The sequence below is a fragment of the Natrix helvetica genome (genome assembly GCF_964273705.1).
Source record: "Natrix helvetica genome assembly, chromosome: 3".
NCBI classification, from domain to species: domain Eukaryota; kingdom Metazoa; phylum Chordata; class Lepidosauria; order Squamata; family Natricidae; genus Natrix; species Natrix helvetica.
This window is the reverse complement of record NC_138549.1, coordinates 166,146,501-166,174,439: the sequence shown is the minus strand read 5'-3', so window position 1 is coordinate 166,174,439 and position 27,939 is coordinate 166,146,501. Positions and strand designations below refer to the sequence as shown.

Sequence of the window (27,939 nt, the reverse complement as noted above, 5' to 3'; positions counted from 1 at the left end):
GAGCAGCAGAACAGGGGTGGGGAAGCATGGCCCCCTTTATGACTTGTGGACTTCAACTCCCAGAATTCCTGAGCCAGCTGGCTCAGGAATTCTGGGAGTTGAAGTCCACAAGTCATAAAGAGGGCCACGCTTCCCCACCTCTGCAGCAGAGGTGGTATTCAGCAGGTTTTGACCAGTTCTGGAGAACCGGTAGTGGAAATTTTGAGTAGTTTGGAGAAAGGGTAAATACCACCTCTGGCTGGTCCTGCCCCCATCTATTCTCTGCCTCCCGAGTCACAGCTGACCGGAAGGAAATGGGAATTTTGCAGTAACCTCTCCCTGGAGTAGGGTGGGAGTGGAGACTTTACAGTATCCTTCCCCTGCCACGCCCACCAAGCCATAACCACCAAGCCATGCCACACCCACCAAGCCCCGCCCACAGAACCAGTAGTAAAGATTTTTGAATCCCATCCCTGCTCTGCACATAGAGGTAGAGAAGGCAACAGAACTTGCAGCTCTCCCAAAAAAAACCCTGTAAAATAACAGATCTGAGACTCCAAAATGATAGAACTGAAAAGTGGAAAAAAGATCATTCAAATGCACGGAGTTCTTTTTGCTATTGGTAGTTCTTCTCCCTTGCATTATCGACAGCTGGGGTAGCACTACTTACTCCATCACTTGCCACAGAACGAATATTTATTAAACCAGTAGGAAACCTATAGCTGTTTAGATATTGCTGAACTACTGGCATCCATCACCATTAGCTATGCCACCTGGGGCTCCTAGAGATGGTTAGTTCTTTCTTGCTCTTTGGGGGGGGGGAGAGAAAATTGTAAGAGCTGCTTCAAGAGGCTGAACATCTGCACTGTCTTTTAAGCACCCTTCCAAAACCTATGGCAGATTGAGGATGCGAATGTTCAGATGTAATTTATGTGATCGAGTCTGCTCGCACCTTGGGGGATTAAACCAACCATTTGTGTGTGTGTGTGTGTGTGTGTGTGTGTGTGTGTGTGTGTGTGTGTTGTTTCTGAACGTCAGGCACTTGGCGAAGCAACAGCTAATCAGTACTGAGCAGGTAATGACTGCATTCATTTTAACCCTGGAAAGGACTCGCTAAGCATTTATTTCTCGACAAGGCTGCAAATGATCCATCCTCATTTTCTCCAATTATTTCCTGAAATTTCTTGCAATTATGCCGCAATTTTATTCCAGAGGACAACTTGACAAAAATGTGTGCTCCTCTTGTCGGCTTTTTGTTTTATTCGGAATTTGCTTTTAAAACAGAAAAAGCTTCGGGGACGCGGCGTTCTGTTATACATTTTTACTACAGTTCCTGGCATCTGATACATCCTTTTTTTTTTCTCCCCACCCGTACAGTTTAAACTTTCTTATGCTGTGTTTTATAAATGTTTGGGTTGATGTGAAATGCTTGCTCTGAATAATGTGTCATTTCCAAGGGGTGGTGGTGATAAGTGTGGCTGAAGATGTGGTGTGATTTACAGACTCACTAACTTGATGAAGGGCATTTTGACCAGTGACAAAATGTTTCACTCACATGTGCATCTAAATGATAACAACAGTCCATCAGGAAGGCATGAATGAATATGTTGGTGGGAGAAGACAAATGGGTTATGAACTGGCAGCCAGTTTGTTCCCGTCCAGCTGAAGAAATGAAACAATCGGATTTCTGCCAGATGTGATCATTGTTAGTTGAGCTGCATATGAGGCTTAAAAGGAGGACAAGAGAAATGATCAAAGAGTTTTGGTGCCCAATGTATGCCATACCGAGGCTTGGTGGTGCAGTGGTTAGAATGCAGTACTGCAGGCTAATTCTGCCGACTGCCAGCAGTTCGATCCTGATGGGCCTGAATTTGGTACTGTCTGTGGACATTAAAAGACACTTGCTCCTTGGGAGGAAAGCTATGACAAATCTAGACAGCATACTAAAAAGCAGAGATATCAACCTGCCAACAAAAGTGCATATAGTCAAGGCTACAGTTTTCCCAGTTGCAATGTATGGATGTTAAAGTTGGACCATAAGGAAGGCTGAGCACCAAAGAATTGAGGCCTTTGAACTATGGTGCTGGAGAAGACTCCTGCGAGTCCCTTGGACTGCAAGGCGATCAAACCGGTCAGTCCTAGAGGAGATCAATCCTGACTGCTCTTTAGAAGGCCAGATCCTGAAGATGAAACTCAAGTACTTTGGCCACCTAATGAGAAGGAAGGACTCACTGGAGAAGAACCTAATGGTGGGGATGATTGAAGGCAAAAGAAGAACAGGATGACAGAGAATGAGGTGGATGGATGGAGTCACTGAAGCAGTAGGCATGAGCTTAAATGGACTCTGGGGGAAGGCCTGGAGGAATATTGTCCATGGGATCGCGATGGGTCAGACATGACTTCGCAATTAACAACAACAATCTGTCCATTCATATTCATCAGTAACTATTGAATGGCACATCCTTGGAAAGCATAAACAACCTGTTCATACCGTCGGACAAATCTCGCCTTGAGTCCAGCTTGGAAGTCTACTGTTTCTTTCTAAAGATAATCCACCAAACAAGCTTTGGGAAATGTCATCTCCATTGAACTCAAACAGAGGTACAGAGTATTCAGGCACTCTACTTACCCTAACCAGCTGCTGTGGGAAGGGTCCTCTCGAATTTTCTGGAACGTTGATAGGTGGGATGACCCAATCTCGCTTTTGACGCCTGAGTCCATAAGAATTCTGGTGATGACGCCACGGGAGCAAAATGTTGCCAGGTCCTTGAAGGTCTGCTGTCATGTTCTTCTTTCCTTTCTGTTGATTTGGGAAAGAAGGGAGGGGGAGGGGAAAGGGTCATTATTTGGCTTTCGGGGAGTTTCATGAAACAACGGCAAACAAAAACAAGGAGTCAGTTGTTGTTATTGTTTGTTTTTGCTCTCCCGCGCGTGAGAGAAAAATTGCTTGTCAGCACCGTTGTTATGCTGAGGCTTATTTGAGCTGGAAGATTCCTGGGAAAAAAATAATAATATTGTTCTTATAATAAAGCAAACATTTCTGCATTACAGCAGCGTGTGGTGCTTTTATTGACATCTGTGCGGTGGCTTCATTTTTTACTCATGTCTGGAGCTGTCATTAGACAATCAAGCCTTCTTTCACGACGGATTGTCTTCATTATACCAGCGGCAGGAAGCTTGATCAGCTCCTTTGAGGATGAACATCTGCAGATTTCCAATAAATACAATAAATCACAAGAGCCAAATGAAACAAATCACAAATAGTCGCAGCATTACCGGAGGGAGGTCAAACACCATTATAAATGAGCATTCGTCAATAGCTCTGAATTTGAAACTAGGACTGAAAGTCGTCAGGAAAGATCCAATATATCTTAAAAAGGTAAAGGTTCCCCTCACACATACGTCCTAGTCGTTCTGACTCTAGGGGGCAGTGCTCATCTCTGTTTCAAAGCCAAAGAGCCAGTGCTGTCTGAAGACGTCTCCATGGTCATGTGACCGGCATGACTAAATGCCAAAGGCGCCCAGAACGCTGTTACTTTCCCACCAAACTTGCATTTTTACGTGCTTTCGAACTGCTAGGTTGGGAGAAGCTGGGACAAGTAACGGGAGCTCACTCCGCTACGTGGCACTAGGGATGCGAACCGCCGACCTGCCGACCTTTCTGATCGGCAAGCTCAGCATCTTAGCCACTGAGCCACCACGTCCATGTCAATATGCCTAGCCCTCAGCTTACAACCACAACTGGTTGTAAGAATTTCCATTGCTAAGCAAGATGGTTGTTAAACGAGTCATTCAAATTTTATGAGCTTTGCCACGGTTGTTAAGGGAATCACGGCAGTTGTTAAAGGAATCATGCAATTAGGTGAATCTGGCTCCAGTTGGGAAGATTACAAATGGCAATCCCATGATCCCATGATCCCATGGCCCTGCAATTGTTGTAAATACATGCCAATTGCCAAGCACTTGACTTTTGATCAGGGGACTGTGGGAAGCCTGTAATGGTCGTATGTGTGAGGAATGGCTTTAAGTCACTGTTCTCAGAGCAGTTGCACCTTTGAAGGGTTGCTAAATGATTGGTTGTACGTCCCAGTCTACATACTACTTGAACATCAGAGGTGGGTTCTAACTGGTTCGGACCAGTTCGGCCAAACCGGTAGTGGTTTGCCGGTCTGGGTTACTGGAACCTGCAGTGACCCAGGCCTGCAACACCTCCGAACCAATTCCCTGGTGAGCAAGGTATGGTTTTTATTTTTTCATTTTTAAATGTTCTGTGCATGCTCAGACCTATTTATGGGCAACTGTGTACATGCACGGAGCGCGCGACAGGCGTGTGTGCAAGCGAAGCACGCACACGTGCACAAAATTGCACACACACTGAACCAGCAGTAATGCCAGCAGCAACCTATCCCTGTTGTACATGACCAGTTTATCACAGCTAGGAAGAAGGAGAGTGGCATTTTGGTCTGGTGCTGAAGACACCCGTCTAGAAACAACCGGGAGACAGTGAGTTCTAGTTCCATCTTAGCCATGAAAGCCAGCTAGGTGACTTGAGCCAGTCACTCGTTTTCAGTCCAACTACCTCAAGAGGAAGGAGTATTCAGTACGTTCACCACCCTGAGTCATTTATATAAAAAAAAAAAGTACCATAATTTTTGGAATACAAGACGCACTGGAGTATAAGACGCACCAAGATTTTGAAGAGGCAAACTCTGCAGACCTCCCCAAAATGGTCAGTTTTTTGCGAAAACGGACCCCTTTTTGTCAGAAAGGGCATGCATAGCCTTCACTGTAGTAGGCTTATGGAGTGCTTCTTGGGGCTGGGGGGCTCATTTTTGCCCTCCCCAGCCCCCAGGAACTCTCTGAAAGTCTTCTTATTATTATTTTAATCTGCTTTGTACAGTTCTTTTAACGGGATTTTAACGGCATTTTAACCTCCTCCATGTCAACTGTCAACTGTATATATTTAATTTTATTGTATCTTGTTATATTTTGTATGAACTGTACACCGCCCCGAGTCCCTTTCGGGAGAGGGGGCGGTCTAGAAGCATTAAATTAAATTAAATTAAATTAAATTAAATTAAATTAAATTCTACAGGCTTTGCACAGCCATTTTGGTGAAGGGAGCGTGGTTTCAGGAGGCAAAAAATGCGGTATTCGGTGTATAAGACACACCCAGATTTTCACCCTCTTTTTTGAGGGAAAAAGATGCGTCTTATACTCCGAAAAATACGGCAATAAAGATGGGATTTTTTAAAAATCCCAGATTTCCTGGGTTTCCTCAGTATTATATTCCATGGCAAGAACAGAGGGCTAGAATCGTGTAGGAGTTAAAGTCTTGGAGTCATTGCATCCGCAGAGAACCGCCCTGCCGCCCTGTTTTGGGTGTCCCGCTCCCTCTTGTTTCAGAGGCCGTGGGAGGCCCCTCTACAGGGCAGAGCAGAGGAATTTGGGAAATATCTGCAGGATAAAATCGCTCAAATTCGGAAGGATTGGGTCCCTGTTAGTGGTCCAATGGAGACGTACGTGGCGAGTCTTGAAGAATCGACCTGGGAGGAGTTTGACTTGGTTGCCATCGAGGATTTGGACAGAATGCGTGGACGACTGCGACCCACCACATGTTTATTGGACCCGTGCCCCTCCTGGCTTGTACTGGCATCCTGGGAGGTTACACGAGACTGGCTCCTGGACCTAGTGAATGCCTCGCTGAGCGAGGGGTCTCTCCCGGCCGCCTTGAAAGAGGCGGTGGTGAGACCCTTGCTCAAGAAGCCTTCCCTGGATCCTTTGGAGCTGGCCAATTATCGTCCTGTCTCCAACCTTCCCTTTTTGGCGAAGGTTGTAGAGAGTGTGGTGGCCTACCAGTTTCCACGGCATCTGGAGGAAAATGATTATCTAGACCCGCGCCAGTCCGGCTTCCGCCCCGGTCACAGCACGGAGACGGCCTTGGTCGCATTGGTGGATGATCTCTGGAGGGCCAGAGATAGAGGTTGTTCCTCTATCCTGGTCCTATTAGACCTCTCGGCGGCTTTTGATACCATCGACCATGGTATCCTGCTGCGCCGGCTGGAGGGGTTGGGGGTCCGGGGCACCATTTTGCGGTGGTTCGGCTCCTACCTTTCTGGCCGGACGCAGCGTGTGTTGGCAGGGGAGGAGAGGTCGACCCTACGCCCCCTTACTTGTGGGGTGCCACAGGGGTCGGTCCTCTCGCCACTCCTGTTCAACACATATATGAAGCCGCTGGGTGAGATCATCCGTGGTTTCGGGGTGGGATACCATCTGTACGCTGATGATACTCAGCTGTACTTTTCCACCCCGAACCACCCCAACGAGGCCATCGAAGTGATGTCCCGGTGTGTGGAAGCCGTACGGATCTGGATGGATGACAACCGACTCAAACTCAACCCCTCCAAGACGGAGTGGCTGTGGGTACCGGCTCCCCGGTTCAGCCAATTAATTCCATCATTGGCCATCGGGGGCATTCAACTTGCCCCCGTGGAGCGGGCGCGCAATTTGGGCGTCCTCCTGGATGCCCGGCTGTCCATGGATGACCATGTGACAGCCGTGGCAAGGGGGGCGTTCCACCAGGTTCGCCTGGTGCGCCAATTGCGCCCCCTACTGGACCGGGACGCCTTACGCACAGTCACTCATGCGCTGGTGACGTCTCGCTTGGACTACTGTAACGCTCTCTACATGGGGCTTCCCTTGAAATGCACCCGGAGGCTACAGTTGGTCCAGAACGCAGCCGCGCGGGTAATTATGGGGAGTACTAGGTACTCCCATGTGACACCATTCCTGCGCGAGCTGCACTGGCTTCCTGTGGTCTATCGGGTGCATTTCAAGGTTTTGATAACAATCTTTAAAGCGCTCCATGGCTTAGGACCTAGTTACTTGCGGGATCGTATTCTGCCCCATACATCCCTGCGACCAATCCGCTCGCACAGAGAGGGCCTCCTCCAGGTGCCGTCCACCAGACAGTGTCGAGGGGCGGCGCCTAGGAGTAGAGCCTTCTCTGTGGCGGGCCCAGCCCTGTGGAATGACCTCCCCCCGGATATTAGGAATACCTCTGACCTCCGCTCCTTTCGTGTAAAGCTCAAGACCCACCTTTTTCAAGTTGCTGGCCTGGCTCAACTTTGATCCAACTATATCGCTCCTGACGGGTTTTTTATTTGGGGTATTTTAATTGTATTCAATTTATTTAGGGGTTTTTAAACATTGTGTTTTTACTTGTTTTTATCTATCAGTTCACCTCCTCCTTGTATATGTCGTATATATGTCTTGGTATATGTTTTGTTATATGTATGTCGATATATTTATTTCCTATGTTTTGTTGTACGCCGCCCCGAGTCCTTCGGGAGAGGGTGCGGCTAAGAAATAAATATTTATTATTATTATTATTATTATTGGAAGGGAACTGAGATATTGATGATCAAGTCTCCATATAAACATAGATCTCCTTTGGATAATTTTTTACCCATCTTTTATCTTAGCTGGCCTATCTTTTCTGAGAAACACATATCCTACACATTTCACTCTCAACAGAAAAGGGAGAATCTAAAGGTACCAATAAGTAAATTCAAAATAAACTGAAAAGTGAAAGAGTTGAATTATGGTAGCATCTGGGGTCATTTGCAACATAGGACACCATGACCAGACATTGTGTGATTGCAGTTTAACAATCCTTTTTTTTAAGAGTGCTTAGAAGCTGATGTGTGGAAAACATTCCTGTTCGACTTAATAACTTAGAAGTTGTGTATCTTGTTATGCGTGTGACTATTAAGTAGATGGGAGAAGCTCTCTTAAGAGACTTTCCATAAGTCAGGGATGGCAAACCTTTTCGGCATCGAGTGCCCAAGCCGGAATGCGCATGCATGCAAGTGCGCTAGAGTGCCAGGAATCCGAAGACCAGCTGGCCGGTGGGCGCATGGCTGTTTTTTGCCTGATTTTGGCTGGTTTGGGGGCCAATTTTTGAGCTGTTTTCAGGCCATTTTTTCAGGCCGTTTTTCAGTGAATAAGCACTGAAAAATGGCTTATAAATTGTCTGATAAATGGCCCAGAAAATGGCCTGGTTTTGGGGGCGTTTTTGGCTGTTTTCAGGCTGTTTTCTGGCGCTTTGGTGACTGGCCCACATGTGCACACCAGAAACTAGAAGAGCAGCTGGTAACAGTGTGTGTGCCTACAGAGAGGGCTCTGCGTGCCACCCGTGCCATAGGTTCGCCATCATGGCCATAGATTGTTGATTTCCACATGGGAGAAAATCCTCTGTGCAATGTAGAGCCATTGAGAACTGCACTCAGCTATTTTTTTCCTTTTCAGCCATGGCTTACCTGAGTGGTGTGGTGGCTTAGGGGTGGAGCTCTTGCCTCACAATCAGGAGGCTGTGAGTTCAAACCTAGGTAGAGACAGATATTTCTTTGTCTGGGCATAATGAGAATATATCTACTGAAAAAAAAAAAAAAACTCCACATTGGCGACCGGAATGGCATCTGGCCATTAAATACTCAGCTCCATTCAGTTGCCCAGACACCACCCGCAAGAGATTATGGAGTCATTAAAGTTGAGGATGAGTCATGGCTTACCTGCTTTTTTTTTTTTATTGTTCAAATTTTTATTAGTTTTAAAAAATTTACAAGGAAAAGGGGTTATAGGGTTATAAAACATTTTGACAGCTACATCGTGTGGGGGGGGGAGAAGCCCCCCCCCCCAGGTCTTGCAACTTTTACAAATGAAGATAGAAAAATATCAACATTTACGTAAGTATTAGCAGTTTTAAGTTTAACACAAAATCATCAGTATGTTTCAATCATTTGTTTTGTATCACTTCCATGAAAGTACATTGTAGCAACAATTGCAATAGTGTTCCAAATCACTTTTGTGATCTGAGTCTTCTAGTTGTTGCGTCCTCCCTCCCGTCCACCGGCTGAGCTTCAGCCCCTCCCTCCTTTGTTTCTTGTGTAACATCCCCCATTTCGCCTAAGAGAGCACTGTGTTTTTTAGTGAAAGCCTCTGCTTCCACTACTGTGTTGATTCTAATTCTGCTGCCCTCCCAAGAAATCAACATGCCTTCTAGAAACAACCACCTGAACCAAACCCCATTATTATATATATATATATTGCTAAGAAGGAATATTTCCTTCTTTTATCTCTTACTTTCTTTGGGATCTGTTTAAGAATGGTTATTTCTTTATCTTTATATTTTAATGGTCCTCCCCTTTGAGCTTCTAGAACCTCATCTCTTGTAGTTTTTCTAAAAAATTTGACATGAACTTCCCTTGGAACATTGTTGGTGACTTACCTGCTTTAGAAACCCAGCCGTTTAAATTCACAATTGTACAATGTTCTTCTTAAATTCTCCCCCCCCCTTTCCTCTTTATCAGGGCTGCGGAACTTTTTGGATTCAGTTTCCAAAACACAAATAGAGAATTGTCTGCAGTGCTCTTTAAAGCAGCTGCATCTTTTAACAAGATCACACAGCCCCTCCTCCCCACTGCCACTGTTCCATGCTCCAGGGGGCAAAAAAATACAACTGCTTTAAAATGTTGCAGGCAGATGCCAGATTTATACTCTTGGGCACTTCAAAGTACCGTTTAAAGATCAAACCCAGAGTGGTGTTTCCACAATCCTACTTTGTGTAATTCGGTATTTCATTATTTTGTCTCTTTCTTCTTAGCTGCCTAAAGTGCCCAAGTGAGGGGAGAGGGAGGTAACGGCTCTGTGCATGGAAGCCTGTGGAATTGAATAGAACTAGGAGGTTTAGAGCGAATTGTTTTCAACTTTCCTAAATGGACTGCATACAGCTGCTCCTGTATCTTTCTTATACTGTGGCACTAAATCCTTAGGGAATCCCATTTAATCTCCTTCTGCCATTCTCGATGCTTTTACAAGAGCAGTCAAGGCACAGCTCTTTTGAATGGGATTTATTTGTTCATTATGCTTAAACGCTCGTTTTAAATGTTTTGTTTTTGTCTCTAGTATTTTAATTTTTGTTAGCCAACGCTAAAGCACTCTGGGACTTTAGAATTCAAACAGACAGACACCTGCCACATAACATTCCAGGCTTCACAATTGTTGATAAGACAGTCAAAAGAGTCGGGATAGTAGATGTGGTGCAGTGGTGGGTTCCTCCCGGATCGCACCGGATCGCGCGCGCTCCCTTTCAGCGCTCCACCTGGCTTGCGCGCTCCCTTTCAGCGCTCCACCTGGCTTGCGCGCTCCCTTTCAGCGCTGAAACCGGAAGTACAGTTTTGCCCGGCCCTGGCGAAGCAACGACGCCTGTCTGCGCTCCACCAGCTCGGCTGGGAACGGAGATGTTTCCTCAGCGGAGCGGAGCGCCTGAAAAGTCTTTTCAGGCGCTCCGCTCCGCTGAGGAAACATCTCCGTTCCCAGCCGAGCTGGTGGAGCGCAGGCAGGCGTCGTTGCTTCGCCAGGGGCGGGGCAAGACTGTACTTCCGGTTTCAGCGCCGGAAGGGAGCGCGAGAGCCAGGTGGAGCGCTGAAAGGGAGCGCGCAAGCCAGGTGGAGCGCTGAAAGGGAGCGCGCGCGATCCGGTGCGATCCAGCAGGAACCCACCACTGATGTGGTGGTACCTGAAAATGGCAGAATAAAAGAGAAAGGACCGGAGAAGATACCAACATGCAAAGACCTGCAAATAGAAATAGAACAATGGTGGCTAAAGAAAGCAAAGGTACCACCAATAGTAATAGGCACCTTGGGTGCAATCCCCCCAAAAAACTGGAGCACCATTTGAACACTATTGGCATTGACAAATCTGCCATCAGTCAATTGCAAAAGGCAGCTTACAACCTGTGACAATATCTCTCACACTATCAAACATCAACAACTTCTTTTCCCAGATCCTTGGGAAGGACTCAACAGATGGATAAAAATGCCAAAATCATATAATCTGGTTGATTATATGATGAACTATAAGAAGAGTGATTAAAAATGATAACAATGGAATGACAAAGTAGAAACAAGGATGGGTTGCCTGCAAGCAATAACTGGTGGGATCATAGTATATATCAGTGATGGCGAACCTATGGCACGCGTGCCACAGGTGGCACACGGAGCCATTTGTCAGGGCACGCGAGGCGCTGCCCTGTCAGCTGGCCAGTGTGCATGCGCGCGCTGGCCAGCTGAGTTCAGCCTTTTTAAAGCCATTTTCGCCCTCCCCAGGCTCCAGAGGCTTTATAGGAGCTTGGGGAGGGCGAAAAGAGCCTCCCCCCCACCCCTGGAGGCCCTCCGGAGGCTTCATGAGCTTCCCTGAAGCCCCCGGAGGAGGAGGAGCTTCCGGAGGGAATGGAGGTTTACCTCTGAGCTCCATTCACGCGGAGCTCTCTTTCGGGCTGGGGATGCTGCCGACCCTCTTTTTCATCCCGAGGGTCGGAACTCCTGTTGGCTGACCACCCTGCCTTCTGCCTGGGACCCGAATTGGCCCGTTTGGTTGCCTGGTTGCCCGGGCAGGAGCGAGGGAGATGGCGCACCAGCTGGTGCGGGGCGGAGCGGAGCGCGGAGAAGCGGCAAGGCCTTGAATGGGGGGGCGGAGGAGGCCGGAGGACGATTGGAAGCCCGGAGAACGATTGGAAGGCGGCGCCGATCAGAATCAGGGTCCAAGGAGCCGGGACGGGATGGCAGCGACTCAGGGAGAGCCAAGGGAGAGTCGAGAGCCATGGGAGAGCCGAGCGGAGAGCCGAGCCGAGCCGAGCCGAGCCGAGAGACGAGCGGTCCGAATTGCACCGGTCGTGGCGAACTCAGACCGGCGGGAGGGCCGCGGAGAGGAGATCAAGGCCCGGATGGTTCCCGAGGCGCCGGAGGGAAGAAGGAAAATGGAGCGAGGCCTGAGGCGCCAGAGGGAGTGGAAAAAAAATCAGAAGGTAGGCCACAGGCAGGCCGTGGGGGGGTCGAAACGCTTCTCCAGGCCCAAAAATGGCCGAGGGTTGTTGGATAGATCGAGGACTATCAATGATTGGCACCGAAGGCAGGCCACGGAAACAGAGGCGCTGGAGCACAGGCCACGGACTTAGTGGTACATCAGAGGCCTGTGCGGAGGGCTGCCCTGCACCCCCCCCCGTGCGATTACAACCCCCCTCATTCATCTAGGGCTACCTATTTCTACCACCCACTGCGGCCCTCGTCTCAGTTCCAGCCCAAGCTTCCATATTCACCAGCTGGTTATTATTATTATTATTAACCCATCATTTTCATCTACGATGTGGACTATTTCCATCTGCCTATCTCTATCAGGACTATTTCACCCGTTTCATCTGGATGTATGTGGTTTTGGCTAACTTACATTAACATCGACAGCACCCACTTGATGAGCGCTGGCCCTTTATTATGCTTTACTCGAGAGTAGACCTGCTGCTACTGCGAGAGGCCCCCCTCTCGCAGCTATGGCCTCCAGCCCTTTCAAGGGCCCACCTCGAGGACGGGTTTGTTAACCCAGAGAGGTGGAGGAAGCGTGCTTTAAGGGGTTTTTTAGCTAATTGTTTTTTAAAATGCATAAAGGGTTTTAAGGGTGGGGGGGGGAAGGATCAGATCAGGAGCGATAGTAGAGCCAGGCAATTAGGTGTGGTTGAAAGAGGAAGGAATGGAGCGGGTGAGGAAAGGGAGGATAACATTCCATTACAGGGCTCTTTGATACCAACGGTCGTGGGGAGGGGCAGGTGCGAGGACACATTAAGAACGCGCAGTCGGTTGGGAGACCGGGGTTTTTGGTCATTCCCGGTCGTTTGTACCAACCCCTGCATACTAGGTGGTCAGGTTTCACAGGCCCAAGGCCTGAGACTGCTGTTATGCAACGCGAGGTCCGTTGTTAATAAGGCCCCCCTCATTCATGATCTTATCTTGGAGGGGGAGCCGGACCTCGCAGGAATAACCGAGACCTGGTTGGGCTCCGAGGGAGGTTTACCCCTCGTTGAATTGTGCCCACCAGGTTATCGAGCATTTCATCAGCCTCGGGCCCAGGGGAGGGGCGGCGGGGTAGCAGTGATTATTCGGGAAGACCTTGAGCCGAGAGAGTTCACCGTGCCACAGACATCCGGGTGTGAGTCCCTTGTTGTGAGATGGGGCCCAGGGAGGCAGTTGGGCCTGCTGATAGTATACCTGGCTCCTCGCTATACATCAGCGGCCCTGCCTGAACTCCTTGAGCTGATCTCATCGGTGGCGATTGAGACCCCCAACCTTATAGTGATGGGGGATTTCAATATGCCGTCGATGGGAGAAGCGTCTGAGGGGGTTCGGGAGTTCATGGCTTCCATGACAGCCATGGACCTGACCCAGTTAATTCAGGGCCCTACTCACGAGGGAGGCCACACGCTGGACCTCGTTTTTGTCTCAGGCCGGTGGATGAGTGATCAGGGAATAGGGGACTTAGTCATTACTCCCCTGTCATGGTCGGATCACTATCTTCTCCGGCTGGACTTCCCTGGTGCTACCCCACACCGCGAGGAGGCGGAACCGGAAGGTATTAGATGGTTCCGCCCCAAGCGCCTGTTGGAACCAGATAGGTTCCAGACGGAGCTTGGGCCACCTCCTGTGGATTTGACCCGCCCCCGAGTGGAGGACCTGGTAGACGCATGGAGTAGTGCGACTACCGGGGCCCTGGACCGGGTGGCGCCTTTGCGGCCTCTCCTGCGGCGACGAACCACCCTGGCTCCCTGGTTTACCGAGGAGCTAAGGGTGATGAAACGCCAAAGGAGACGCCTAGAGAGTCGTTGGAGATCCTCTCGTTCCGAATTTGACCGAGCACAGGCACGAGCCTACTTGAGGACGTACCTTGTGGCATTAAGAGCGGCCAAACGTCAACATTGCGCCGCCCTTATTGCGTCTGCAGATAACCGCCCTGCCGCCTTGTTTCGGGTGACTCGTTCCCTCTTGTTTGAGAGGCCGCGGGAAGCCCCTTTACAGGGTAGAGCAGAGGAGTTTGGGAAATATCTACATGACAAAGTCGCTCAAATCCGGATGGGATGGACCCCCTTCAGTGGTTCAGTAGAGACGCCCGTGGCGAGTCTTGAGGGTCCGCTTTGGGAGGAGTTTGATTCGGTTGCCATCGAGGATTTGGACAGGTTGCGTGGACGTCTGCGACCCACCACATGTTTATTGGACCCGTGTCCCTCCTGGCTTGTACTGGCATCCTGGGAGGTTACACGTGACTGGCTCCTGGTCCTAGTGAACACTTCGTTGGGTGAGGGGTCTCTACCAGCCGCCTTGAAAGAGGCGGTGGTGAGACCCCTGCTCAAGAAGTCTTCCCTGGACCCGACGGACCTAGTCAATTATCGTCCAGTCTCCAACCTTCCTTTTTTAGCGAAGGTTGTAGAGAGTGTGGTGGCACAGCAGTTCCCACGCCACCTGGAGGAAAATGATTATCTAGACCCGCGCCAGTCCGGCTTCCGACCCGGGCACAGCACGGAGACGGCCTTGGTCGCATTGGTGGATGATCTCTGGCGGGCCAGAGATAGGGGTTGTTCCTCTATCCTGGTCCTATTAGACCTCTCGGCGGCTTTCGATACCATCGACCATGGTATCCTGTTGCACCGGCTGGAGGGGCTGGGAGTCAGGGGCACCGTGTTACGGTGGTTTGGCTCCTACCTCACTGACCGGACGCAACGTGTGTTGGCAGGGGAGCAGAGATCGACCCGGAGGCCTCTCACATGTGGAGTGCCACAGGGTTCGGTACTCTCGCCTCTCCTGTTCAACACATACATGAAACCGCTGGGCGAGATCATCCGTGGTTTTGGGGTGGGATATCATCTGTATGCTGATGACACTCAGCTATACATCTCCACCCCAAACCACCCCAATGAGGCCATCGAGGTGATGTCCCGGTGTTTGGAGGCCGTACGGATCTGGATGGATGGCAACCGACTGAAACTCAACCCTTCCAAGACGGAGTGGCTGTGGCTTCCGGCGCCCCGGTTCAACCAGGTGTGTCCATCTCTGGCCATTGGGGACGTGCAACTAGCCCCTATGGAACAGGTGCGCAATTTGGGCGTCCTCCTGGATGCCCGGCTGTCCATGGATGACCATGTAACAGCCGTGGCAAGGGGGGCGTTCCATCAGGTTCGCCTGATGCGCCAATTGCGCCCCTTATTGGACCGGGATGCCCTACGCACAGTCACCCATGCGCTGGTGACGTCTCGCCTGGACTACTGCAATGCTCTCTACATGGGGCTTCCTTTGAGATGCACTCGGAGACTACAGTTGGTCCAGAACGCGGCCGCGCGGGTGATCATGGGGAGGACTAGATTCTCCCCTGTAACACCTCTCCTGCGCGAGCTGCACTGGCTTCCTGTGGTCTTCCGAGTGCGTTTCAAGGTCTTGATTATGATCTTTAAAGCGCTCCATGGCACAGGGCCTAGTTACATGCAGGATCGCATCCTGCCCCACACATCCCTACGACCAATCCGCTCTCACAGAGAGGGACTTCTCCGGGTGCCGACCGCCAAACAGTGTCGGGGGGCGACACCCAGGAGCAGAGCCTTCTCTGTGATGGGCCCAGCCCTGTGGAATGACCTCCCCCGGGACATCAGGATGACTTCCGATCTCCGCTCCTTCCGTGTACAACTGAAAACCCACCTCTTCCAACTATCTGGCCTGGCTCAACCGTAATTTCCTCGTACTCCTCCTGACTGTCTGTTTTAATCATTTTGAATTGGATTGTACATGGGGTATTGTAATTAGGGTATTTTAATGGTTTTTAATGGTTTTTAACTGTCTATGTATTGTATCTGTCAACCTCCTCCGAACATGTGTGTCCTTGTACTTATGTGTGTCGTGGATTTATGTAAATGTTATATGTTTTTACTCCATTGTACGCCGCCCCGAGTCCTTTTCGGAAAGGGAGCGGCTAATAAATTTAAATTATTATTATTATTATTATTAAAAAAATGGCCCTATGGGCAAACCGGAAGTTCAGGAACCAACTTCCTGTTTGCTCGGAGGGTTGTTTTGACTGCTCCGGAGGCTTCAGGGAAGCCTCCTGAAGGTCCCTGAAGCCTTCAGAGGGCTTCCAGGGAGGAAGGGGGGGCTATTTTCACCCTCCCCATGCTCCTAAAAAGCCTCTAGAGCCTGGGGAGGGTGAAAAAAGCATGCAAAAATGGGGTGGGTGCCTGTAGTGCACGCTTGCGCACTGGGGGGGTTGCGCATTGCATTATGGGTGTGGCACACCTGCACACGACCCCCCCTGCGCTCCCCCCACTTATGGCACCCAAGCCAAAAAAGGTTCGCCATCGCTGGTATAGAGAAAATCATAAAAAAATGAAGAAGCTAAAGTTCATTTAGCTGAGACCTTGGAATTCAAGCAGATAAGCACCAGTCACATAAAATGCTGGATTTAACAACTGTCAATAAAAACAAAAAAACAAAAAAAAATGTGGATAGTGGAGGTGGCAGTACCGAGAGACAGAAGAAGAGACGAGAAAGGACTGGGGGCAATCACAAAATGCAAAAACCTTCAAGAAAAAGATTTGTGGCAAAAGCAAGTAAAAGTAGCACTATTAGTAATAGGCACCTCGGGCACAATCCCAGACCAACTGGAACACCACTTGAATACCATCGGCATTGACAAACCATCGGTCAATTACAAACAGCAGTTTTAGTCAGAAGAGCTTACCTCCTGCAACAATATCTTTAACCCCTCATACATCAACATATCTAGCCCGGGTCTTTGGGAAAGATTTGATGCATGGATAAAAATGCCAAATCCAGTGTGAAAATCTGGCTGGCTATGTGACAAATTTGACTCGGCACTATTATGGATAGGGGTGTCCACAGGGAAAGGGGATTAAAACTGTCAAGACAGCAGCCATGAGTTTGCTTTTAGCGGGACTTTCATCATGGAGTTACAAGTATCATCTTGATTCAAATTTTATTTATATATATTTTTATATTATATTATATGTGTGTGTGTGTGTGTTGCATTTGTGCTGATAAATAAATAAAGGGAGACTAGTATAGATCTATTTCAAGCTATTTAGCTCTCATCAGATAGCCATACCCTTACTGGGAATTGAACCTATGACTAGCTGATGAGAGCTAAATAGCTTGGAATAGATCTATACTAGTCTCCCTTTATTTATTTATCAGCACAAATGCAACAGAAATGTAACAAAGGCAACATAAAAAATGGCTTTCTGCCTGGATGGCTCCTAGGGTGAGCCGAAAGACAGAAAAAGGGAAGCAGTATGCTCCCTCCCATATTTGGGCATACCAGGGTTTGTGACACAATACATATGTACGTACGTACATACATACATACATACATACATACATACATACATACATACATACATACATATCCTTTTTACCAGCAGATGGAGTCAGGCTGTCAATCTTGTATCACTGATCTATAGGATTTATGTGAAGTTTATGAACACATTGAGTGACCTAAGTTATCATCATCTAATTCACATTTAATCAGTTTGGCTAGCAATTCTTTTAAAAAATCATGTTTGTTGAACAGTAGCTGACAAATGTTTACAAGGAACTAAATAACCTGACTCCATAATGTGTAGAAAAGAAGAAGAAAACAAAACTCACCCACACAAAAATAGCTAGAAAGACAGATAATAATCCTTTTCGCATTTGCCATATATCAAGAGTTTTACTGATAATAATTCTGTCATAATTTTAGATGTATAATCTATTCAGATTCTGATTCCTACCTGCGGTGTTCCCTTATTTTACATGACTACTATCTCCATACTTGTAAGAAAGGTCTCACATCATGTACTCTAAATGTACTCCCTTCCAACTCTACTATTGTATTGTATTGCTTTTAGGCCCCCAAAGTTGAGAAGGCTGATGTAGGAGTTTGGTCTAATGGTTAAGGCACCAGGCTAGAAACTGGGAGACCATGAGTTCTAGTGTTGACTTAGGCATGAAAGTCATCTGGGTGACTTTGGCCCAAAGTCACCAAGAGACTGTGAGTTCTAGCCCTGCCTTAGGCATGAAAGGCAGCTGAGTGACTTTGGGCCAATCACAAGAGACTGTGAGTTCTAATCCTGCTTTAGGCATGAAAGTTGGATTAGTGACTTTGGGCCAATCACCAAGAGACTGTGAGTTCTAGTCCTGCCTTAGGCATGAAAGTTGGATTAGTGACTTGGGGCCAAAATTACTTTAAATGTTCTGCTGAATTAGCTATTGATCTAAAATTTCAGAAAGGGAAGTTGGCTTTGTAACTCAAAAGATGGATGGCTACAAAGGAAGGAAATGGGTGAAGCAGAGGAAGATGTTGGTCAATAGTTAATGGGACAGAGATCAGTAGTCCAAGACCCCAACTGCATTCAGCTATTGAAGCATAACTGCGTGTGGTTTTTTGGCAAAGGATTTCTGATGGAAGAAGGCAAATTATGGATTATCTTTTGGACATGTGCATTTTTCATGCACAGACACCTCAGACCAAATTATCTGTGACTCTGAGGGCCTTCCATCCTCCCACCATCAGAACTGATGAAGCCTCTTGGATGAGAAGCAAAATGTTTTCTTCTCCTTCCTCCAGGAAAAAAAGCAAAACAAAGCCCAGTTGCCTTTTGAAGAAAAGCATTTTTGAGATAACCGCAACCTGGGTGACTGAGAATCTCCACAGACATTCAGACTGAATAACATACACATTTCAGTGCACTTACTTCAAATTTGAGCCAAGAGGAAAAATGGAAGAAAAGGAGCACAGAAAAAAATAAAAAGACGATATAAATTATGATTCAAAGGATTATATATATGAAGCCAGTCTGATATCCCAAGAGGTCTAGGAAATACAGAATGTGAAAATCTTCATCAGCACCATCTCACATACATTTTCCCCTATTACCCTGTCCTTCTTCTTTCTTAAAATTAAAGATAATTGAAGATAGCGCTCAACTAGATCTGTCTATCATCTCTCACTTAACAAAGCTATTTGTCCTCTATTTGTAGATAACAATGACGTACATTTTAAATGTTAATAGGTCACTTCCTATATGTAGGTATGTATGTATGTATGTATGTATGTATGTATGTATGTATGTATGTGTGTTACACCCCCTGGTATGCCCAAATTGTAACGGCCTGGGTGGTGGGTGGTGTTTGTTTGTTGACTAGGGCTGGTTTCCAGATGTTTGGTAAGCGGGAGGTATCATCACGTTTATTCATGTTGTGGGGGTGTTTCTCTATTTCGATGGCTTCCATAATTATTCTCTTGTTGAGGTGTTCTGTTTTGGAGATTAACAACAATTACAAAACAACAATGCACACACAGCCAGCACCAATACAGAAAGACGGCAGCGCCGATCGCATTTTAAGCCCAAGCCTGAAGATGGCAAGTGAGATCTTGCCGAAACGTTGCCAAGACAATCTCAATCCTACACGGGAAAAGATCCGAATACAACAAAACCAGCATACCTACACCCGTGAAAATCTATGAAAACAAGTATATATATTTGCATTTAACATTACACTAAAGTTATCCAGGAGTTCTAAATATTATCTCTGCCAGTTATTCTTCATTTTTCTTCCTTCTTCTTCCCCAAACCATTACTTTTAGATAACTAGCGATTTTAGATAACTGCAGAGTTTGGCAATCCAAAGTTGGTGGTGCGGATTGATGTTAGATTTGATCAGCAAACCACCACATCAAATCCCCGTGGGAAGTAGAGGAAAAGTCCAAAGGTTGTATCTACGCTTCGGAGGAAGCGTGGCTGGTCCATCTCATTCACAGCAGCTAGATAAATTTGGTAGAGAAAACACACACACACACAAAGACAACTATCTCTCCCTCTTCATTTCAAATAATGGCTGCACGATAGAAAATTTAATTGGGTTTTCATTGCTTGCACAATCCAAGGAGTTCATGCTCCCAACTCCCACCCTGTTGTTTACAAGTACCTCAGGTAATCAAGCACGCATCACATGTTTCTTTTCTTTCCTTAAAGCCTCCTTGTCACCCCTTCAAATGATCTTTTGTACTGAGAACCTTTCTTTGTTGATGATGTATTCTCCTGAAACATGTAAATAAATTGCCCACATTTTCTGATGTTCAAAGCTGAGTCAAAGGGTATGGATAAAACTCTGGTGAGTGTGAACATCAAGCAACCCACTTTTCTGACTGAAATGCTGCAAGCAAGTTTCAGAAACCACAACCATCTTACTTTTGGGGTTGGGTGGAGGGGTTGGGTGGGGAGTTCGTTCTCTTTTGAAAGCCAATTCTCAAAACTGCGTCTCAAAGCTGGAGTTTATCCCAGTAGTTCCAGAAGCTCATTTACATGTATAGCTTCTAAGGTAAAGGTTCCCCTCACACATATATGCTAGTCATTTCTGACTCTAGGGGAGGGGTGTCCAAACTTGGGAACTTTAAGACTTGTGGACTTCAGCTCCCAGAATTCCCCAGCCATCTGAAGGGAGTTGAAGTCCACAAGTCTTAAAGTTCCCAAGTTTGGACACCCCTGCTCTAGAGGGTGGTGCTCATCTCTGTTTCAAAGCCAAAGAGCCAGCACTATCTGAAGACGTCATGTGGCCGCCATGACTAAACGCCGAAGGTGGCGGAACGCTGTTGCCTTCCCACCAGGGGTGGGTTCCTGCCAGTTCTAACCTCTTCTATAGAAGAGGTTCCACAAATCTACATTGCCGTTTAGAATTGGTTCCAGCTCCCTCCCCCCACCCGTCCGCACATCATCAAGATGAAGAGCGAGAGGAGGAATTCTGGGAGTTGAAGTCCACAAGTCTTAAAGCTGTCAAGTTTGAACACCCCTGGGTTTTTTTTCTAAAGGGTTAGGGGTGCAAGGGTCTTGTAACTTGACAGCTTTAAGACTTGCACACTTCAATGCCAGAGTTCCTGAGCCAACATGACTGGAGGAGGAATTCTGGGAGTTGAAGTCCACAAGTGTTAAAGCTGTCAAGTTTGAACACCCCTGGGGTTTTTTTTCCTAAAGGGTTAGGGGTGCAAGGGTCTTGTAACTTGACAGGTTTAAGACTTGCGTGCTTCAAATGCCAAAGTGTCTGAGCCAACATTTTGGTTGCTAAGCAAGAGCGTTGTTGTGAGTTTTACCACATTTTACAAGTTGGCCATGCCCACCCAGTCACATGGCCGGCAAGCCACTACCACCCGATCACATGACTGGCAAGCCACTCCCACAAAGCAGGCCACACCTACAGAAGAGGTTCTAAAAAAATTTGAAACCCACCACTGCTTCCCACCAAAGATGGTTCCTATTTTTTCTACTTGCATTTTTACATGCTTCCGAACTGCTAGGTTGGCAGAAGCTGGGACAAGTAACGGGAGCGCACTCCATTAACTAGCATTAGGGATTTGAACCTCCAAACTGCTGACCTTTCTGATTGACAAGTTCAGTGTCTTAGCCACTGAGCCACCGCGTCCCTGTTTAGTTTCTAAAGTTAAGCAAAAGCCTAGCAACAAGAGAATAAGTTGAACAAAAATCCTACCAAAGCAACATAGATGGGAGCAAGTTTGTGTGTGTGTGTGTGTGTGTGTGTGTTTTGAGGAAATTAAAAAAAAAATAGTCAAAGTGGTGGCTGCAACTATTCACTTGAAGCCCTGCTCCCTTTTTACACATGTTGTACATAAGTTGCCCATTAAGATGGGCAGGGCTTCAATTGGACTGTCAGAGCCGCCATTTTGATTTTCCCAACCTTCTTATAGAAAGCCCAGTGTACCAGAGGTGGTATTCAGTCGGTTCAGGCTGGTTCACCCCAACCGGTAGTGGAAATTGCAGCTGGGGGGACGGGCCCGCCCACCGCCCACTCACCCTGGCTCTATGCCATCCTATTTAGGCACATTTTCAAGCCACACGTATGGGTGCAAGCCAAACGTACGATCAAAGTGCATACATAGAAAGCCAAGCACATGCTCCACAATGGACTTTAAAATGCCCACATTTTGGCAACATTATGGAGGCTATTTGCCATTGCCTTCTTCTACGATATTCTTTTAATGCAGGGGTGGCTGGGGAATTCTGGGAGTTGAAGTCCACAAGTCTTAAAGTTCCCAAGTTTGGACACCCCTGTTTTAATGGAATGATTGCTAAAGTCTAGCTTTTCATCACAATACTTCCAGGTTTCTACAGCTTTCTTGATTGCTGGCATTTTATCAGATGTTACTTTGCATATCCATCCATCCATCATGCATCCATCTGAATAGGTATAACTAGTTATGCTAAATGTGGTTTTTTTTTAAAAGGCAACTGGACTTCCTTTGTTTTCTTGTTCCTTTCCTTGAAGACGTTTTGTTTCTCATCCATGGAGCTTCATCACTTCTGACTCAAAACTGACTGTCAGAAGTGACAGAAGTTTCTTGGATGAGAAGCAAAGTCTTCTCTTCAAGGAAAAACAAAGGAAGTCCAGTTGCCTCTTGAAAAAGCACCTTTGGGACAACCATGGCCTGAATGGTTGTCTAAGATGCCTATGGAGAGAATTTCCATAGACACTTAGCTACATAATTACTTTCAACTTCTAATGAGATTGATGGCTACATAAATGGTAGAAGGATAGATGATGGATGGATGGATGGATGGAGATACGTAGATATATATATATAGATGATATATAGATAGATAGATAGATAGATAGATAGATAGATAGATAGATAGATAGATAGATAGATAGATAGATAGATGATGGATGGATGGATGGATGGATGGAGATAGATAAATAGATAGATGGATGGAGATAGATAGATAGATAGATAGATAGATAGATAGATAGATAGATAGATAGATAGATAGATGATGGATGGAGATAGATAGATAAATAGATGGATGGATGGATGGATGGATGGATGGATGGATGGATGGATGGATGGATGGATTGATAGATAGATAGCAATAGCAGACATATACTGCTTTACAGTAATTCGCAGCCCTCTCTAAACAGTTTACAGAGTCAGCATATTTCCCCCCAACAATCTGGATCCTCATTTTACTGAACTTGGAAAGATGGAAAGCTGAGTCAATTTTAGTCAACCTGAATCAATCAAGATAGATAGATAGATGATAGATAGATAAACAAGAGATAATTGACACACAGATGAGAAAAATGATGGGTAGATGATAGGTAGGTAGGTAGGTAGGTAGGTAGGTAGGTAGGTAGGTAGGTAGGTAGGTGGGTAGATAGGTAGATAGATAGATAGGTGGATGGATGGATGCTGAAATCTAAGTTAAATTGACTCATTTAACACTTGCTACAATTTCAAATTGTAGTATGAAGACTCTGGAGTCATTGCTTTCTCATTCGGTTGCCAGCAGAAACAGTGAATATGGAACAAAACCAGTTTTCTCCCTACGCTCCAGTTAGCAGTAACCAGTCCAGCCAGCTGGCTCTTTGCCATTTCAAGCCAACCTATCTTGATATTCATCAGCCCCTGGCTACAAAGACATCTGGACATTATTACCCAGTCGAGCATTTCACCAGCCTATTTACATAAAAGAATATTAAATTCTGTGTACCAGCCTAATTGGCAGCTTTTTGGATCCTACTCATGTTAAGAAAAGACAGAAACCATTCTGAGTTTGAGAAATTGGGTCTGTTAATGGGTGAAATTATTAATTTTACAGATATACCTACGTGTATATTTATCATGGTTTTCCCTTTTGGGTAAGCAATGTTATATTACGTACAAAATAAAAGAAATAAGTAGTAATGAAGTATCTGTGATAGTGGCAGGATATAAATATGACAAATAACTAAATAAGCTGTCGATTAGAATTTGGTAGATTAGCAATGAAAGTCTTGGAACAGATATACTCTGATCAAGAATCTAAAGTAATAGTGAATGGAGAGGTGACAAACAGATTTTAAATACAGAAAGACAAGGGTGTCCTCTATCCCCATTGTTATTTATATTGTCTCTAGAAGTATTAACAAGGATAATACGGAAAGAAACTCAAATTAAAGGTCTGAAAATTAGGAAAGAAGTCTATAAACTGCAAGCATTTATAGACAACTTAGTTTTTATTCTTGAAGAACCACTAAAATCGGGTCTGAGGCTGATGGAGGTACTGGAAGACTATGGGAAGGTAGTCGGATTGAAAATTAATAAAGATAAAACCAAAATGATAGTTAAAAGGATAGATTAGCAATGAAAGTCTTGGAACAAAAATTCAGATGCATGATACATTTATATCTAAAGAGGTCAAAATTTTGCAGGTAATGGTTAATACCACTTTATAATGCCTTGGTAAGGCCACACTTGGAATACTGCATTCAGTTCTGGTCGCCACGATGTAAAAAAAGATGTGGAGACTCTAGAAAGAATGCAGAGAAGAGCAACAAAGATGATTAGGGGACTGGAGACTAAAACATATGAAGAACAGGTGCAGGAACTGGGTATGTTTAGCTTGGTTTGGTTTGGTTTAGTTTATTTGGATTTATATGCCGCCCTTCTCCAAAAGGATTCAGGGCGGCATACAACATTAAAAAACACACATCCCAAAAGTTAAAAAAGATTAAATCCATATCCAAAAAAAACAAACCGAATTTTTTAAAAAAACAATACATTTAAATAAGTTAAAATTAACAGGCCAGGCCGGCTTGCTGGAAAAGCCAACTTTTTAGGGCGCATCGGAAGGACCGGAGCTTAAGAGAAAAAAGGACTAGGGGAGACATGATAGCAGTGTTCCAATATCTCAGGGGTTGCCACAAAGAAGAGGGAGTCAAACTATTCTCCAAGGCACCCGAGGGTAGAACAAGAAGCAATGGGTGGAAACTAATCAAGGAGAGAAGCAACTTAGAACCGAGGAGAAATTTCCTGACAGTTAGAACAATTAATCAGTGGAACAGCTTGCCTCCAGAAGTTGTGAATGCCCCAACACTGGAAGTCTTTAAGAAGATGTTGGATAGCCATTTGTCTGAAATGGTATAGGGTTTCCTGCCTAGGCAGGGGGTTGGATTAGAAGACCTCCAAGGTCCCTTCCAACTTTACTATTGTATTGTATTATATTATTTTTCCTGTGATATTTTATGGAAGTAAATATTGGACCTTAGGTAGCTGGTTAGAAAGTGAATAGAATACCAATGTGAAGAACAACAAGGATGAAAAGAGGGCTGGAGGCTAAAACATATGAAGAATGGTTTCAGGAATCTAATCTTATGAAAAGCAAGATTAGGGGTGACATGATATAAGTGTTCCAATTATTGAAGGGCTGCCACATGGAAGAGTGGGTCAACCTATTTTCCAAAGCACCTGAAGGCAGGATAAGAAGCAAGGGATGGAAACTAATCAAGGAGAGAAGCAACCTAGAACTAAGGAGAAGTTTCCTGAGAGTTAGAACAATGAACTTGAGTCCAGAAGTTGTGAATGCTCCAACAATGGAAGTTTTTAAGAAGGGACTGGACTTGTCTGAAATGGTAGGGCTAGAAGACTTCCAAGGCCCCTTCCAACTCTCGTTATTCTGTAATGTCGCAGGTCACGCTTGAAAAGTAGACCCACATATTTGTAAGGATAAATGAAAAGTGAAGACTTGACTTGTGCTCCTTCCCTCCCCCAATACAGACCCACACGAATTGCCAGCTACTTTTCTTCAGTAATGAGAAAACACACTGATGTAGGGACAAATATTTGCATGCATTTGCTTTGCAAATATACATGGCTGCTGTTGGCAATTGCACTGGAAAAACATGTTCCTTTTTGTAAAAAAAAAAAAAAAGAATAAACAGAAAATAAGGCACCCAGTTTTGTGTGCATTTTTTTTAACTTAAAAGAGGATGATTTCACTTGGCATTGCCATGCCAGGCAAAATAATATAAAATTGCTTATGCATTAGTGCTTGTGTATGTAGGTCAGTCAGTTTGCCAAAGCCTGAATATCAGCTGCTTTCAAAGACGAAACAGAGGCATAAGAAGCATCTTTCTCTCTTCCTTCTCTCCCCCTGCCTTATTCCAATTTAAATGTTAGCATAGTAGAATAACAGAGTTGGAAGCGACCTTGGAGGTCTTCTACTCCATCCCCCTGCCTAGGCAGGAAACCCTATACCATTTCAGACAAATGGCTATCCAACATCTTCTTAAAGGCTTCCAGTGTTGGGGCATTCACAACTTCTGGAGGCAACTTCTGTTCCACTGATTAATTGTTCTCACTGTCAGGAAGTTTCTCCTCAGTTCTAAGTTGCTTCTCTCCTTGATTAGTTTCCACCCATTGCTTCTTGTTCTACCCTCAGGTGCCTTGGAGAATAGTTTGAATCCCTTTTCTTTGTGGCAGCCCCTGAGATATTGGAAGACTGCTCTCATGTCGCCCCTAGTCCTTCTTTTCATTGAACTAGACATACCCAGTTCCTGCAACCGTTCTTCCTATGTTTTAGTCTCCAGTCCCCTAATCATCTTTGTTGCTCTTCTCTGCACTCTTTCTAGAGTCTCCACATTTTTTCTACATCGTGGCGACCAGAACTGAATGCAGTATTCCAAGTGTGGCCTTACCAAGGCATTATAAAGTGGCATTAACACTTCATGTGATCTTGATTCTATCCCTCTGTTTATGTAGGGATAGAATCAAGATCATGTGAAGTGTTAATACCACTTTGTAATGCCTTGGTAAGGCCACACTTGGAATACTGCATTTAGTTTTGGTTTCCTTGATTTATAACAGTTCTTTAATGACCGTTCAATGTTGCAATGACACTGAAAAAAGTGACGCATGACCGTTTTTCACAGTTACGACCTTCGCAGCATCCCCGTGATCACACAATCGAAATTCAGATGCTTGGCACACGGTTCATATTTATGACGGTTGCTGGGTCCCAAGGTCGCCTTTTGTGATCTCCTGACAAGCAAAGTCAATGTGGAAGGCAGATTCACTTAGCAAAACCCATGTTACTAACTTATCAACTGCAGTGATTCACTTAACAGCGGTGGCAAGAGAGGCCGCAAAACAGGGGGAAACTCACTCAACAAATGTCTCTCGTAACAACAGAAATGTGGGGCTCAGTTATGGTCCTGCCTATATATTTTAATAAATGATTCTGAAATGGTGCTACCAGGTACTTCCTAATTTTTGACTGATCAACATGGATCCTATCCAGAAGTGGTATTTAGACGTGGAGACTCTAGAAAGAGTGCAGAGAAGAGCAACAAAGATGATTAGGGGACTGGAGACTAAAACATGAAGAACGGTTGCAGGAACTGGGTATGTTTAGCTTAAGAGAAAGAAGGACTAGGGGAGACATGATAGCAGTCTTCCAATATCTTAGGGGTTGCCACAAAGAAGAGGGAGTCAAACTATTTTCCAAGGCACCTGAGTGTAGAACAAGAAGCAATGGGTGGAAACTAATCAAGGAGAGAAGCAACTTAGAACTGAGGAGAAACTTCCTGACAGTTAGAACAATTAATCAGTGGAACAGCTTGCCTCCAGAAGTTGTGAATGCCCCAACACTGGAAGTCTTTAAGAAGATGTTGGATAGCTATTTGTCTGAAACGGTATAGGGTTTCCTGCCTAGGCAGGGGGTTGGACTAGAAGAGCTCCAAGGTCCCTTCCAACTCTACTATTGTATTGTATTATTGTATTAGCCAGTTCTGACAGGTTCTGGAGAACCGTTAGCAGAAATTTTAGGTAGTTCGGAGAACCAGCAAATAGGCTGGCCCCGCTCCCGCTGCCTTCCAGCCTCCCAGCTGATCTTCTCTTGTTGTCCTGAACAGGAGAACGGAGCTGGAAAGCAGGTTAGGTGGGTGGGGAGGGAATGGGGATTTTGCAGTATCCTTCCCCCGCCATGCCCACAAAGCCAAGCCACACCCACAGAACAGATAGTAGAAAATTTTTGAATCCAACCACTCATCCTATCCTTCAAGAAAAAAAAAAGATGGGATAACCAACATTATTTTGTATTTCAGATTTCAATTGTTTGATCTCTTGATGCTACCTTGGTATCTTTAGCAGGGAAATACTTTCTATTGTTTTCCTTTTTCCATATCTTTGTCCTCCCATTAATAAATCATCGTGACTGTCTAGCAGTGACATTTGCAAATAGTTGTAAGTTTCATAGTGAATTTCACC

At 45.8% G+C, this 27,939-nt stretch overlaps 1 protein-coding gene across 3 annotated transcripts in view; it reads right to left on the bottom strand.

The window, feature by feature from the left end:
* Positions 1 to 27,939, bottom strand: part of CDH4 (cadherin 4) — a 1,160,485-nt gene that overhangs the window by 360,775 nt on the left and 771,771 nt on the right. For all 3 annotated transcript variants that reach the window (XM_081948625.1, XM_081948626.1, XM_081948627.1), the window contains one exon: positions 2,609 to 2,779. In XM_081948625.1, the coding sequence (XP_081804751.1) occupies positions 2,609 to 2,779 (171 nt within the window). The remainder of the gene's footprint in view (positions 1 to 2,608; positions 2,780 to 27,939) is intronic.